The following is a 16,486-nucleotide window of genomic DNA, read 5'->3' on the forward strand; positions in this document are numbered from 1 at the left end:
TTAAAACTTGAGTGACTTTTTCAGCAACTAAATGAAGTTAGCCTCTTATCATCCGCGCATTTGCATGTGTGTGTGAGTGTACGCATGTACATGTACGTGTGTGTGTGTCCTTGTGTAAGCGCTTGCGTTTGCATGTGCACGTACGTCCTTGTGTGCGCGCGTGTGTATTGCAGCTGCCTGGTAAATCTATGAGTCATCCTCTTTGCGGGCGGCAGAGCGCGGTCCCAAGAGCGGAGAATTCCATTAGTTTCCATCCTCCGCCCATCACGCCAGCCGCAATGCCCACCGCCGCGTTCTCGTCCTCTTAGGCCGTGTCTAATCCGCCCGGATTGTAACGGACACGTTTTATATAAGCAAGCCACCCCCGCCCACGATGAGTCACGGAGACAGGGGGCAACATCTCACACGGACATAATCTGTAATCCTTCGGCTTGAAAATGCTTGAATGGGACCTGATTCTTCCTATGAGCGGATAAAAATAAGAGCCGAATGCTCTCGCGAGGCTCTTTAGAACTTGATTGTGTTTCTTAAACGGAGGGCTTTGGAGATTTTTTTGGGGGGGAGGGAAATTTATTTGCCATACGTTATGATTATGTCACGTCGTTTTGGAAAAGTGCACGTTTACAAATGGGGAATAAAACTTATCAAACAATCAAAATTGGGAAATTTGCATTTCGGTGATAACTACCCAAAGGTGAAGTGGAACCTGTGAAATTTGGAGAATCTGGAGAGACGTAAGAAGATGGGCGTGAAACGCAGTGGAATCTCGGGTTACAAACATAAATTGATGTCAAAACACGGAATTTTGAGTTACAAAATCAATTCCAAGATCTTGTTTTGTATCTGAAACGTTCAGAAACCAAAGTCATGTATCCCAACGAAATTCATTAGAATGCTGTTAATCCGTTCCACACCCACAAGTTTTACTGTATTTTTTTTTCACAGTATATGGTCAAAAAAATATATATATAATTCAACATAGAAGAAAGTGTGAATGCAATACAAAGAAAAAAAACACTTAAAAAATAAACATGTATTGTTGAATATATAGGAAAAGCACAAAAGCTCCTCAATTAAAAAGTCTTACTCATAATATGGGAAAATTCGGATTTAATTCGTTTTCAGTGTTGGTTCCCTTTCTAATTATTTAATTCAATAACAATATAGTGAAACTTTGGAAATTAATTACGCTGCCATTGTGCAGTAGGGTGCCTGATGCAAGGATTAGCAGCAAGTGCTAACAGTTAGCTAGTTATGAAGTTATGACAATGACAAAACGGTTTGTATATTTTTTACAATATTTATCAATAAAACCGCCATTCAATTTGTGAATGGAAGAACAAGTGTGCAGATGCGGAACTTGCATAGACAACATCGATCCGTTGCCTATCGAAAATCCAGTCGCATATCAAAAATTAAACGGAACATGAGCAAAAACATTTTGTGCGTCTTTTGAACTGTTTGTGATCATGGACCTTTGTAACTCAAGGTTGCACTGTTGAATATTTGAGATGTTACCATCTGGGTGAAATTTCAGCTTCCCATTGTCATCTTTCCATGCTTTCCCCTTGAAGGTCAATGTAAGTTAACTAAGTAAAAAAATTGGTCTTTAGGAATAAAGTCCTATTTTTTCTAAGAATAAATGATGGATGTTCTTTAAAAAAAAAAGGGGCACTTTTTCATTCCTTCAGCATGTAAAAAGTACGCATGGTAGTTCAATTTAATTGGCGTTAGAATTATAAGGGTGCCCTCGGAAAGATTTCTCCACTTAAAGCCAAAACATGTCACTCCGAGCTTTCGTAACATAATAAGACACCTGGGAACTCTTACAAATATCATTAACTGAAAAAGTTAGATGACTCCCTCAAGAGAGCACATTATTATATTCATAAATTATTTTTTGACATATTGGATGTTATTATCCAGCGCAGGAGTTGCTAATGTTGTATCCAGTGGGCGTATGTCCACCCGATGATTGGTAGAGGACATTGACCTTTAGGCCTTTTTTTTTTTTTTTTTTTTTTTTTATAATTCCATGCTTGAGCCAAGCCCAAATGACTTCTCCCCACCATAGTCAGTCATTCGTTTAACAACCTTCTGGTGCCATCGTTTTAATGAGGGAGGGGGAGGCTTCCGTTTCCCGGCTCGGTCACGTGCTGCCCGAAGAGACGCGTGCCAAGTGTGTGGCATCAAGTATTGAGCAAAGGCTGGGATTTTTTATTTCGAGCTCATCAACGGCCACAAATATTTCTATTTGTCAACAGGAATCCAAGTGTCTCCAATTAATCAAAAATACAATCATCAAGTATGATTTCTAACCCGTAGGCGTGGAAGAGATTCTCGCCTGTTTTGAAATTCAAATTTGTAAGCCAATGTCATGACCAAAACCCACCAGTAGATGGCAGCTAAGCACACACTCATGTCATGTCAAATTAGCATAGATAGATAGATAGATAGATAGATAGATAGATAGATAGATAGATAGATAGATAGATAGATAGATAGATAGATAGATAGATAGAATTGTACAGTAAACATGTGTCCGTCCATTCATAGACTCATTTGATTATAATAATTATAATAAATTATAAGGCGATTGATTATATTCAATATAATGAATAGCTTACTACAAAGTTCCCATTGACGTCCGTCAAATATCATTTGACGGATCGTATACTGTAAGTCTATCTTTTGGAAGTATGGGATGTATTTTCGAACACCTATTGCATTTTGAGGGTAAAAAGCAAAGCACAAAGACTTTTGGTCGAGAACACGTTCTCACTTCCAAGCCAACTGAGTCACTTGACGACCTAATTTGATTAATTATCAGACTTAATTAGATTCCGCTTAAGCGTGCAAAGACTGTGCGGAGGCAAAATCAACAGGAGGCCATGAGCCAAGAGCAACGAGGATGGCTTGCCGTTTCTTGTTGCGGGAATGGTGGAGACTGAATACATCCTAAAGCTGACAAACTGTCCACGAGAATGACTTGAATGTTTATTCATTGCTCATTCTGCTTTGGAGAAAGATGCCAAATGATGCCACTTTATCGCTGTGTTCAAATAGAAGCGCACAACTGTAGCGATGCTCTACTTCCCCCCTCTGGTCAATTTTTTGACATTGCAATAGCATTGCAAGTGTGGTCTTTGTCGCCCTCTAGTGGCAAACGGGAAAACTGCACAAGTACGCACAGCAATGCAAACGATAAAACGTCAAGAAATTTGCGTTTTTGTTTGTTTTCATCTTGGTTGCTGTGTTCTAAAACATAAAAGTTATACAAAAGCATCTACGGTCAACACTTTTAAGGTGGATTTATTCTGACGCAGGAATAAAAAATGTTTTCATCATTGTAGTGATCAGAAGACTGAGGTAGTTAATGGAAAGCAGATGTGTTTCCGCTAATTGTTTTCAATTAAAAAGCTGATGTCATAGCAACGTTCCACTCCAGCCACCCACGCCCCAAAAGGAAGCCAATCCAACTCTTTAAAAGTTGTTTCTATCTTTTGTGCTGCTTTTATTGTTCATTGTGAACTGACCACAGTTTTGAAGTGCAACGATAAATTGACAAGTAATCGATCGTCTAATTATTCCATCATTTTGATAATTGATTTACATAACCTCATTTAATTTGTAATAGACCAGTTAAGATTCTCAATTTTAAATTGTGCAAATATGGCCTGCGGGCAATTTGCAGCCTGCCCTTTGTTTGTTATTCCACAGCCTAGTTTATACATAAATAACTTTTGCTATTGGTTGAAGGTGTTGAAAAAAATGGAAAAATTAAAAACTCAAAGCCCCTGTGGGTCCAATGCACCAGACTATTGCTACTAATAATAAATAGTAAACTGGTTTTATACAGAGCCAAAAAAAAACAAAAAAAACTAAAGTACAAATTAAACCAGGAACGACATTACTCTTTTGATGACTCGGAAAAATCAATAACAAAAAACAACTGGTAAAGTTGAAAAATGCTAAGAAAATATGTCTACGTTCATTTTGAACATTATTATTATCTTTGAGGGTTTTGCAAATGTTTGCAAATCCTTCCATACCATTTTAATTTACGCTTTTCATAGCATATCAAACTTGCTTAGAATGCCGTCATTAAAAATATGTTTTACACTTATAAATCATGCAAACTATCTTCATTTCATTATACTCGGAAATGTCCCCAGCCTACTGCCTGCAGACAGCTGGGATAGGCACCAGCAAGCTAGTGAGCCTAGTGAGGATGAACAGCTATGAATGATGGATGGTTGGATGGATAGAACAGTTGTTTTTATAATACATAACTAAAGTGATCTTTACACTTCTTGCACTTGTTAATTTGGCGAGAAGACATCCAACTTTTTTGCGGACAAAAAAAACATTCTGACATGATATAGCTTCTTTCTCCAAAAAATGATTAAAAAAAAAAAGTCAAAACAATTCCATGTTAGCAGTCAGGAAAAAGTCAAGGGGTTTTAATTGCAAAAAAAAAACGAGTTAACACTGTAATGCTTGGTATGTCCCTGTCCAACTAAAATCATCCCTTTTTTAAGCCATTTTTAAGTCGAAATGAAAATAAAATCATTATTTATTGTTGGTTTAAAAAAAACGTCCGGACTTGTTCTAGGCAAGGATACTTTTCGAGTTCCTTTAAACCATGTAAAATGGTTCAAGGGGATGCACACACTTTGGCGTAGTGAATTACATTAATTATATTTATTTGAGGGTGAAACATCGACAGAAAGAACACACACGTCTTTTTTGCCTTCTGTTTGTATACCAGCTGTCTGGCACTTTGACGTGCAGTTACTGCCCCCCACAGGAAGAAAGGGGAAATACACCTGCCTTTGAAACCAATACACTCAAACTCGGTTCACTTTTGACATTTTATTTAATTTAGTAGGCTTAAAAAAACGGTATGACCACTTTCCACGTCGTCACCCACTGACTGCTTTATTGCTTTTTCTATTAAGCAGCATTATTGGCAAAGCTACCTCCATGGAGCTTACCGAGCTGATGCGCCCTTCTGAGGCTGGCCAGCGAGGCGTTGAGGCGGGCACATTCCTCCCCGTTGGCACCGAACTTTTGCAACAGTTCGCACACTTGCTGTTCGCTCATGTCCAGGAGGCCCTCCAGTGTCACCCCTGCGGGGCTCATGTCCTGCCAGACACAACATCGATTCAGTCAGATTCAGCGTTCAAATGGGCGGGGTTACTTAGTGCTATGGTGTCGGTCAAATTAGGAGGCGTGTTCAACGTCATCAGAAGCGAATGAATCAAACATGTGCTTGAAACCGTAAGATATATTTCAAGAAGAAAGGTCTTATATAGTATAGTTGCGCTATACCTGGCGGATAGTTTGTATCCTGATAAGCCAGGGATTGCAAGAGCTCTAAAGTGTGTTATTTGATATGTTTTCATAAGACTATATTGTGTTGAGGTTACAAATGGAAAACTTACGAGTGTGAAAAGCATAAATCTTTCCTTTGAATTTGTAGATTTGAATTGAATATGCAAATTGGGATGACGTCATTCCAAGATACCAGGTAAAGTAGGTCGATCTGAGAGTCATTCACATCACGTATGCACAAAGCAGAAAAATGAACGCCAAACTGAAGCATTCAATAGGTCATCAGTGTCACGGTCTGTTAGGTCTTTTCTGTTGTGGGTTTATTTTGTGTCGTTTCAGTTCATTTCGGTTTCGTGTTATTTCCCTCCGCCTGTCGGCCAGTGTAATTTGTGTCAACTGTCATCAGAAAGTTCTAGCCCCAGTGTCTCGTCCAATCTACTTTCCCCGACTCTCATTCCGTCCAGCTGTTTCGTGCTTGCGTAATTATTGTCTAGTTTATTTAAGTCCCGGTTTAGTTACAGTTAGTTGTCGGGTCATTGTCTAATGTCTATGTGTAATGTCATTGTGTTTGCCGTTCGCAGTACTTGTTCCGGTTCCGAGAATTCCCTGTCTTCCTGTTGTTGTCCTCCCCATGAGTTTGGTTTTTGCTTTTTATATCTGTTGTTACTTTTGATCTGGTATTTTTCCTGTTACACCCTGCTTCTACGAGCAAAAAAATTTTTTGTTGAGCTCATCTCGTCCTGGCTCCCTGCGTTTTGGATCCACTTTCCCACGCCCGTCACCAACATGCCGCGCCGACATAACTGTCAGGCTTCAACCTTAAGGATAATGTATGTGCATTTTTAGTGATGCTCAAATGATGCTTTTGTGGGCCATTTAGGGCCAATTTCTAGGAGAAATTCGTCATTTTGGGATGCTTCTGTACAGTGAGTGACTTCTACTGGCAGAAAAAAGCACTGCAGTTATGGAAAACCCTTTACGATTGGTCTTTGTGCGCACACGAAAGCTCAAGTGGAGTCCTACTATGAAATAAAGATTCATTACAAATAAATATTTGTATATTATTTATTGATTACTTATTTACTGTACGCGGTTAATCTCTTAAACATTTATAATTTATATAAACAATTTTCAAACAATAAATGGATTAGGAGTTGCATGTCATTACCTTGCAAGCTACAGTCATAAGCCTGTCAGTCCAATTTCTTAAAATAATATATGAACAAATTGGACATTCACGTTGCAAACTACCAGCTGTTGATGTATAGAGTAAGCTCGCTGTCAAAAATGTCAGCGCGAATGACTCAGATTGATTTGCTTTACTATTATTTACCAAATGTCATTATTTTGTATGCATTAATTTATGAGTCAGTATGTACAAAAGACAGCCATTTTTCTCATGGATTTGGATATGTGCCTGATTAATACAGTGGAACTTATAGGGATAGTGTGTAAGATTTAGAAAGTTTTTCATTATGGACAGCAGGATGTGAGGCAGGTGCTGCATTTACCATTATCCGTAGCTATAACAAACATGGCCACGTTCGGAGAAGTGCCACCCCCCATGTAATAGCATTTAATGAGAACTCCAACTGTGATTATATTCAAAACATACTGTTGGACACATTCATTCGCAAGTTTTTTAAATGTATTTAATTCATATCCTTTTGAAGGAAAATCGGTCTAAATCTTACACACTGTCCCTTTGAAAAAAAAATCAAACTTCCACTCATTGATTAAATTGATGAAATTAACTCATTCATTAAAGTGTGTAAAATGTTTATGCCATAATTGTCATATCTTCATCTGTAAGCAACAGCTAGCATAAGTGTGCCAGAAGTGGAACTGAAACGACCTAAAGAGCAAAGTTATTGTTGTTTATGAAAACAAATGAAATAAGCAAAAATGTATTTTGAAAAACAAATTTGTTATTGAAGTAAAAAAAAAAAAGCATTTTCCATATTTCAACAATTCCAAACACCTACTAACACTTAAAAATTTCTGTCTCAATATAGACTGAAAAACCTGCTCTAAAAATAACTACAATTAACTGAATTTAAAATGAAACAGCCAAATGTAATTAAAAAAACTAAAAAAATCAAAAATCCAAATGATTACATCCCTGCTACCAAGTTGCCTAACAAACTACCCGACAAAAGCAAAACAAACAAAAAAAATGTAGCTGGATTGGATTTCCGTCACCTTATGTGTTTTTCCATTTTCAAACTGATTTTGACCACACAATTTGCGTATTGCCACTCTCACCTGCGCGACCTCCTTTCTTAGGTTGACGATGCGGAACCAGTGGCCCAGGCGAGGGAAGTCGTCCAGCTCGCTGCCGCGCTCCTCTAAGGCCACTTTGCGCTTGCACGACAGCTGACGGCTGAAATACTTCACCAGCTTACCCTGACAAACAAGAACGCGAGAGAATGAAAACAAATTTTCACCGATTATGCTCATCTAAGGTTGGCTAGTGGTACATTTATAGAAAGGTGCACAGGAAATTTTCTGTAAGTTTGTTGATAAGTTTCGGGTGCATTTAGGGAACCGTTCCAAGAAGAATTCTGGCTAAGTTGACGGTGAATGTCAGGAAACGTTCACAGTAAATTTTGCCAACTGTAGTCAGTAAATTTCTTTAAATTTCCTGGAATCTTTCATGTGAATTTCTTGTAAAGTTCACGAAAAGTGAAGTGGAAATTTTAACAGTCTTTTTGGAAATGTTCATATGGAAACATTTCATGTAATTTTCGGGAAAAATGGTAAATTTCTGGAAACTGTAAATTTCTAAAAAGGTTCCAGAGATTTCTTGAAAACGATTGGAAAAGTCACAGTGAATTTAGGGATACATGTATGGTAGATTTTTGGAAAAGTTTTTGCCAAATTTACAAAAAAATTCAAGATAAATGTGTGGAAAATTCTGCAGTGCATTTCTTTATGTTCTAAGCTATACATTTTTGAAAAGACATCTTGGTAAGTTTGAAGAGTTTCTCTTGTATTTTTCTGTCAAAGTTCATGGTAAATGCCTGGAAATATTTTCCACAATTTTTTTTCAAACATTTGCAGGAATCATTTGGAAAGATTTTAGGTGATCAATGCATGATTACTGTATTCATATTCAAAAGATTAAAATAATAATAAGCATGTTTGACCATTTTTTTCACTTCTATTTAGCGTATATTGAGCTTGCAATGTTTGTCCAAATTGGTCAATTTATGTCATCATTAGACGTGGAATGAATTGACAACATACTCTTTTTTTTTTTTTCAATGTGTGAATTGAAACAGTTTGTGATTTGCTTTGAACAGCACAAACTGATCATTTGCTCATAAGTACAGTAGACTATTGATTTATTTACATATATAAACCAAAAGCTATCTCACTTTTTTAACTGTATGTTATTTAAACATGTTCCCATAATTTTACTCATCTTGCAACCTGACTTTAGCAAATTTAGTCAAAAGTAGTGTTTTGCCACCATCGGGGGGAATTTGTGTGCTGAGAACAAAGAACTATGTTCAAATGAGATGGAGGAGCTTTAATAAAACAAAAGAAGTGCACACCGGTGCCATAAAACAATGTGAGGTGATTAAGAGCCTCATTTGGGCGCAAGTTAATCAAACCGGCAGCCATGTTGGTAGGGGCAACATTCTCTTCAAAAGCAACACAGGGACATTAACTTAGCCGTAATTGTTCATTTCTCAACTGATTTTCATGAATGTGTCTTTTTTTTTTGCGTGTAAAAATTGTTGCTATCAACAAACCAAACATTTGGGTAAAAAAAGCCCAAGTTTTTAGTTCTGCAAAATGTGACTCTCTTGCCTTAGATGTACATTTCACACAAGCATCACAATCTGCCAGCATCCTTTGTCTTAAATACATTTTGACATGGTTCAATTTGAAAAATTAAGAAAATGACTTGATTGTTGTCACTGTTCAAAGTGTGAAATCAATTTATTTCAATCACTTTTAACAGAAAGTCTTGTTGTATATTTTTATTTTAATAACTACATTATATAGACCACATGTAATCGCTTTTATTGACTGTTTAATAAGATAAAGCAAAAAAAAAACAACCAAAAACTAATGACACTCCATTTTTCTGTATGCGGCCCACAAAGAAAAAGTCTGAACACCCCTGACTTAGTTTCATATGCTGATTTGATGATGTGGCGCAAGATTTTTCCAGCACCAAATAATGTTCTTTGAGGAGAGCGGCTATCAAGAGTACAAGTGACAAACAAAGCTTTATTTGTCCCATTTGGAAGCGTGTGAAGCGGCCGGGCTCGATTACATCTCATGTGCGGCGCGGCTCTTTAAAAAGCAATCACCGCGTCGGCCGTCCCCTTGGAAACGGGCCACAATGAATCTCGCATTAATGGAACACTAACACTTCAGCCAGAAAATAAACTGAGGGGTCCCTCAACAGAGCTGCCATCTTGATACACACACAGGCACACATACTGTAGCGAGTATACATACGGTATAAAACTCCGACAACGAAACCTACAAGTGCAAAAATACCCCCCAGTGTGAAAATATCTTCATGCAATGAAGCCTTTCCCTCTTTCTTTCTTCCCCCTACAAGGAAAAATTCCCCTGTTTTTTTCTGCATTTGCCTAGTATTGAAATTCGCTAAAAAACAAGCCTGCAGTAAAAGTCTAGCTTGGTTAATGCTAGATGCGCCAGCACGCGTTTTGCAACGCTTTATACTCCGTGCGGCTTTACCTCGCATTCAGAATATATTCTCCCATACTCTAGGTGGCAGTATATGGAGTCTACAGCATACAAACAACACCTCTCTAACAGAGGTAGAGAATCCCAATAGAATCAATTTAAATTCTTCCAAGCGTTTTTTAACAGGCTCCTCATCTCTCCCCAATGTGGTGGGGAGTTGTTTACTGTATTTAGGTCACGGTAGTCTATTTCAGCCGGCGAACCGCCATAAGCAATGTAGTTCGTTGCCACAATAACATCATGTGAAATGGTGATGAGTTTCGCACCTGATTCCTAATGTATACAGTGCTAGCTGTCAATTGAGACCCATTTTGAAAAATCCAATTTGAACACATTTGGTTTGAGATGACCGAAAATGACATTTTGACTGCTAATTGATTAAACTTTGCTTAAAAGTAAATAATGTGCTTTGTTCTAAGTAGGCTTCATTTTTCGCATAGGTTTGCAAGTAAGTTAGCTGTGTTGCCTTGTGTGCCATTTGTTTTAATTATTCACTTTATGTATGATCGTTTATTATTATAATTTGTAAGTATCAAGCCTTGAAGCCTTGTTTATATCCTGCTTGTTTAAAAAAAGAGCGATAAATAGACACGTTTGACCAAACATGACGAATAATCGTGATTTCAATTTGGACCAAAATATTCGTGATTATTATATTGCCTATAATTGTGCAGCCCTACCGTCAACCAAATCACTTTTAGTAGCACCTTCTTGGAAGTCAGACAAAAAAAGAAAAGATATTCTTTGATCAGGAAGCATGTAAAGGAAATTCTAAACCTTTCTAATGTTCGCGTCGGTTCCCTTCCTTGCAGTACTTGTGTTTTCCGCTAGCTACAAAATGGGACAAAATGGCCTTAATTCTCTTATTTGATTCAAGTACAAGCTTGAGCGCCTTGTTGCAATATGATCCGTACGAAGTACATAATAGGACTTGTTGGCATCGAGGCGCTCTCCGTCTGTTTTTATGGCTTCCGCATGACATGAGAGGCCATCCCGTCCGCAGCGCTTGGCCTTGAGGTGACTTTATGGTGGCCATACCACCCGCTTAATGGTGTTTGTTTCTACGCGGCGGGTCGTCAACACCGCACGTTTACAGGTGCTCCCCGCTCAAGTCACTTTAAAAGGCACTCATTGTCTTTTTTCTTTTTACTGGCAGGTTTATGGACTGGAATGACAGTTCTCAAACGGGTAAAAACAAAGAAAAGATTCAACAACAAGCTAGATTACATAATGTGAGGAAGATACAAAGAAACTCGGGCCTGATCAGGTTTGGATGTTTGGAAACTGGTGTCAATTATGTTATTTGACAAAATAAAATTCAGATAAGCCGATTATGTTCAAAAATATATTGAATAAATGTCTTTTTTTCACTAGGAATAAAGAAATAAATGACAGGATTCAGATTTGTATTCGTACTTGTGCCACAGGTATACTTGTACAATTATGACAACATAATTGGAAAATATTGTGTCAAATGTTGCAGTGGCAAAGGAGTGTTTGGAAATTAGAGCTGGGCCATAAATCAAATTAATTCAATGAAATCATTATTCCAAGCATCAAAGATTTGAATATGAGCTAAATCGTGATAGTGGTAGGATGCTGGATGGCTGTTCCATAAGATGTGTTTACAATAAGGACTGCGCACTTAATTATGGCATTTAAATGTTTAGGCACTTTTTAGCCTAACACTTGACAATATTTTAAAAAATTATGCAAATAAGTACCTAGGATTACATTTCTGGACTCTTTTGGGTTGAATGAATTCATCTGAGAGCTAAATTATTTGGTTAATACTTATGATTGAAAATGAGTGTGTTTTGCTGTATTCATTGTTAATGAAAAATAATATCAAATTAATTAGAGACAAAATATTACATTTTTACTGCTAAAAATGGCAAAATAAATGGATTATCTCAAAGCTATATGCAAGCTACGAATGATAAGGTTACATGAAAACTGATTTCAAATTACTCTTCATTATTTTTCTGTGAATATTTTCCGCAGGATTTTTTTTTTCGATAAATCAAACCTTTAAACTATTTTAACTGGCCAGAATAATTGAAAACAAATAAATAGACTTTTTTTATTTTATGGCCCATATCGCCCAACTTTGATGGGAATAAAGACAATTGGAAGTCTTCGCAATACTATTCTGAATAATAGTTGCCATCTATCTTTCGCAAACACTTTCTCAACCTCTGCCAAAACTTGCTAATTATTTTGATGCATCACTAAAAGGTCCTTGTCCCACTGAAGCGGTAAAATTATGCTCTACTGCGGTGCTTCTCAATAATATTTTGCAAAGCCCCTCTAGGAAAGAGAAAACATTTTGTTCCCTCCCACTCGCCACGCCGACCATAAATAAGATTGTTATCGATAAAAAATGTATACCTAAAAGTGTATCCTCTCTATCATTGACACAAGGAAAAAGCAATGATTTTTTTTTTTTTTTAAACAGTTAACTGCATTTTTACAGCATTTAAATAGGTTAAAGGTTTGCGTGAGCCAAGGGTGTCAAACATACGGCCCACGGGTCGGTTCTGGCCTGCAAATGGGTTTCATCTGGCTCGAGAGATGATGGTTTTGTAAGGTATAAAAATGAGCTAATTTTTTTAATAAACGAAAAGCTTGAAATGTTTTATTTGTAATGTTAACGTTTTATGATTAATAGTGATGTTGTACTTTTACTATTTGACAGACAAAAAAAGTTGAAGTTGTTGTTTTTACGTTACATAAATATATACCATGATTTTATTGGTCTGACCAATTTGGGAATTAATTTTCCTTCAAAAGACCCGCAATAAAAAATGAGTTTGACATCCCTGATCTAAGCAGGAAAAAACCCAAATGCCTCAGAGTGTCTGAAAAAAGATGCCCATCCTTATTTTATCACAATTACACTTCACATGGCACAAACAAATCCTTTTCCCTGGGGACATCTGCGCCCCCTCCTGGCAATATCTTGCACCGCACCCCACTATTTGTGAAACACTGCCATACTGTATATCTATAAACAATTAGTGTTAATTATATGTAGATTTTTACACTGCACACCGGTCTGAACCCGAACGGCGAGGGGTCAATTCTTTATTTTTGAAAGCAAATTAAAAAAAAAGATAAAGTTAAAATATAGTTATCTTCCTTTTGGGTCCTTTATGTATCACATATGTATACTAATTACTAACACTAATTGGCTCGGTCCTATTTTTTTTTTAACATGCTTCACAGTATCATCTTGCGACCCGGATTAAAGCTCCTCAGCACGCGTGCCGTATGTTTGACACCCCTGACCCAGAATGCGAATGGCTATACATACAGGAAGCATGTCCCTTGTGTCACATGAGACAAAAACTGACAAAACTGGGAATGGGTTACCACTTTCTCTTCCAACATGATAACAACTTACAGTCTTCATCATTCCTTATGAAAAACTACCAGCAAAAAGCCAAACTGAATGTTATTGAGTGGCCCGCATGGCAGAAGATCATCAAATCTGTCGGATCTCGAGAGGTTTGACAAAGAAGATTGGACTGAGATTGCTCAGAGACTTGTGGAAAACTATCACAAAAGATTGCAGCTTACGATCCAAGAAAAAAGATACAGAATTGCCTATTAGCATCAAGGGAGCTAATAATTTTGACTCTGGTCTTTTCTGTGTGTCTATGAAATAACTTTGTTCCTCTGCGCAAATAAATTGGAAGCATCCAAAATGAAAAGTAAGACGCTACCAAGCTCACGCCCAAACTCGCCCACGCCAACCCTCTCCGTTGGTATGTTTAAGGGCCACTAAAGTGAATTGAACACTGGTTATTATAAAAAAAAATAGTTCCACTAAACTTGTCCCTCAATAAAAAGTCCAAAGTGCTTTAAGGTGTTTTTTTTGTATTGGCTTTCAGCGAATTCTGGGACGCCCAACAAATTGGGAGGAGACAACAACAACAATACTGAAGACGAGCATTATAATGTTTCCTGGCTTGATTTACCATCTAAAACAGCCAGCAACCACCACCGTATTAATTTTCACAGTCCACTTCAAGTCACTAAAAATCTAAAAACGATCAAACTCTTGCCTCTGATCGGTGCTAGAGTGCTCAAAAAAGCTGGACAAACAGACTCAGAGATCGCTTTTAGCCCACAGCTAGCATCGCTGTGAATAACAACAAAACAAAAACGCAATAAAAGCAACAATTGCAATGATTTGTATTCCATATTTTATACATTCATTGTTCATATTTATTTAATTTGCACCAATCAGAGCAGGGGTACTCTAGTCTATTTGGGATTTTATTGAAACGAAACATGAGCTCGAATAAGGAAAACATATCATGGTGACAACCAAAAATATTGCGATTATCGTTTTTATATTATTACAGGTTGAAGAAGACAAGCGTAGGAAAGTGTCTGTGAAATTTGGTGGCGATTGGACGTACTCTTCAAACATTGAAGCATCAGAGTTTTTCTACAGACATGTGTGCTATTTTACACGGCTAACTAGCTAGCACAGCTAACTAGCTAACCGGGAACTGCCCATGTCTCCCCAAGCAACCTTAAATGTTGTTACAGCCAACATGAATGAGATTAAATTGCACGAGGGTGCTTATTTAATTATATTTAATTATATTTTATAAAAATATAGACCACCAAACCTGGAGGCCATCCTTACATCGGAGGGTTGCTAGCTTGAGACGAATCATTTTCAAAGTCAAGCTATCGCTTAAATTTAACTGAAATTATATTGAACTATGATCAAAAATAACTTACAATCTGTGTTTATGTATTTTGATGACTTATTAAAAAACACAGACGTGACAAAAAAAAAACGTTATTAGCAATTTACAAGGATTTTGAAAGAACAACTTGAATTGTGAGCGGCACGGTGAAAAGTTAGCATGTCCGCGTCATATTTAAAATACCTGTGTTCAATTCCAGCTAGCTCTGGCCTTCTGTGAAGTTTGCATGTTCTCCCCGTGCCTGGTTTTCTCTGGACACCCCAGCTTCCACCCACACCCAAAAACATGCATGGCAGGTGTATTGGACACTATAAATTGTCCTTTGCTGTAATTGGGTGCGTGAATGGACATTTGTCCCTGTATGTACCGTATATACATTATGTATTCAATCAGACGAGTGTACCCCCCTCCTAAAAACATTATAATGTCATTGGATGGGTTTTTACTTCCCTTCCTTTGTGTATATTGTATCTGTGAAGCGGTCACACACAAAAAAAGTGTCAATTTCATCCAAGTTAGTCAGTTGCAATTCATGTAGTTAGTCAATTGGCTTGGCCCCTTTGGGCTCAATATTGACAAATGAAAGCATTTTATGGAAGGGACACAAGTATTTTTTTATGCCTGGATTTCATTCTTTTACTCAAGTACACTCTAAAAATGGTTGGGTTAAAAACCAATCCAATTATGGTTCAAAAAAAGCAATCTTTGTCAGTTTGAACCAAATGTCTGTCATCATAATGTTAAAAAGTCATTGTTTGGTATAAGACAACCTAAAAAAATCTGTGGTTTTGTTTAATACAGAAATTTGCTTCAAATTGACCTAAATATTGGGTTAGTTATTTTTTCACCCATAATTAGGTTATTTATTTTTACAGTTGTATGCATCATTCATCTTTAATTTTGTACCTATGTACATGTTGAAGTTTTTTTTGTTTTTGTTTTTACTTACTGCAACTTTTTTCTGTACTTTCCTACTTTTACAGAAGTTGAATGTGGGCCTCTTGCCCTATACTTCACAGTTAAAAAAATGTAGCATATTTGTACCTAGTTCTTATTCACTTTGACTTATGCAGCAGTTGAATAAGTACTTCTACTTCATCTAGATTCTAAACTTTTTACTGGAATATACTGTACAGTACTACTAGATAGGAAGTGTAATCCGATATGTGAAGTACATATCAGATTCCACATTTTTTTTTATCTTGGTTGAGTATACAGAATGAGTACTTCTACTGTTACCAGAGAATTGTTTGTAACTTTTCTTTACGTATAGGAAGTAACTGTCTACATTTCATATACAATTGACAGAAAAACACATTTGTACTTTTACTCCCTAAAGTCAGTACATGTTTACTTTTTAGGCACACAAATGATTACTTCCGCTTTGTCCAGAGTACTGCAAATTTGACAGCAAAATTTTATTTTATTTTTGACTTGTATTTGATAATTCTGGGATTCAAATGATGTTTTTACTGGAAGAAATGGTTTGACAGCAAATATTCTGTGCTGTATTTGTATTTAATAAAAAAAAGAATCTGCACTTTTTCCCTCCATTCTACTTTTTACTGACATACTTTGTAGGCCATCTCGTCCTCAAATCCGGAGTGCGAGTACTTTTCCCATAGATTGGTCCCCTTGCATAACAAGCAAAAGGGAGGGGGGGGGATCTTCGTGATGGGGGGGCT

At 37.0% G+C, this 16,486-nt stretch overlaps 1 protein-coding gene across 2 annotated transcripts in view; it reads right to left on the minus strand.

Moving 5' to 3' along the window:
• Positions 1 to 16,486, minus strand: part of ksr2 (kinase suppressor of ras 2) — a 75,091-nt gene that overhangs the window by 57,858 nt on the left and 747 nt on the right. For both annotated transcript variants that reach the window (XM_088409692.1, XM_088409684.1), the window contains exons 2-3: positions 7,603 to 7,743; positions 4,998 to 5,148 (exon numbers count right to left, since the gene is read on the minus strand). In XM_088409692.1, coding sequence (XP_088265818.1) covers positions 4,998 to 5,148; positions 7,603 to 7,743 — 292 coding nt within the window. The remainder of the gene's footprint in view (positions 1 to 4,997; positions 5,149 to 7,602; positions 7,744 to 16,486) is intronic.

The sequence above is a fragment of the Hippichthys cyanospilos genome, chromosome 1 (genome assembly GCF_059441005.1).
Source record: "Hippichthys cyanospilos isolate Australia breed blue-spotted pipefish chromosome 1, RoL_Hcya_1.0, whole genome shotgun sequence".
Taxonomy (NCBI): domain Eukaryota; kingdom Metazoa; phylum Chordata; class Actinopteri; order Syngnathiformes; family Syngnathidae; genus Hippichthys; species Hippichthys cyanospilos.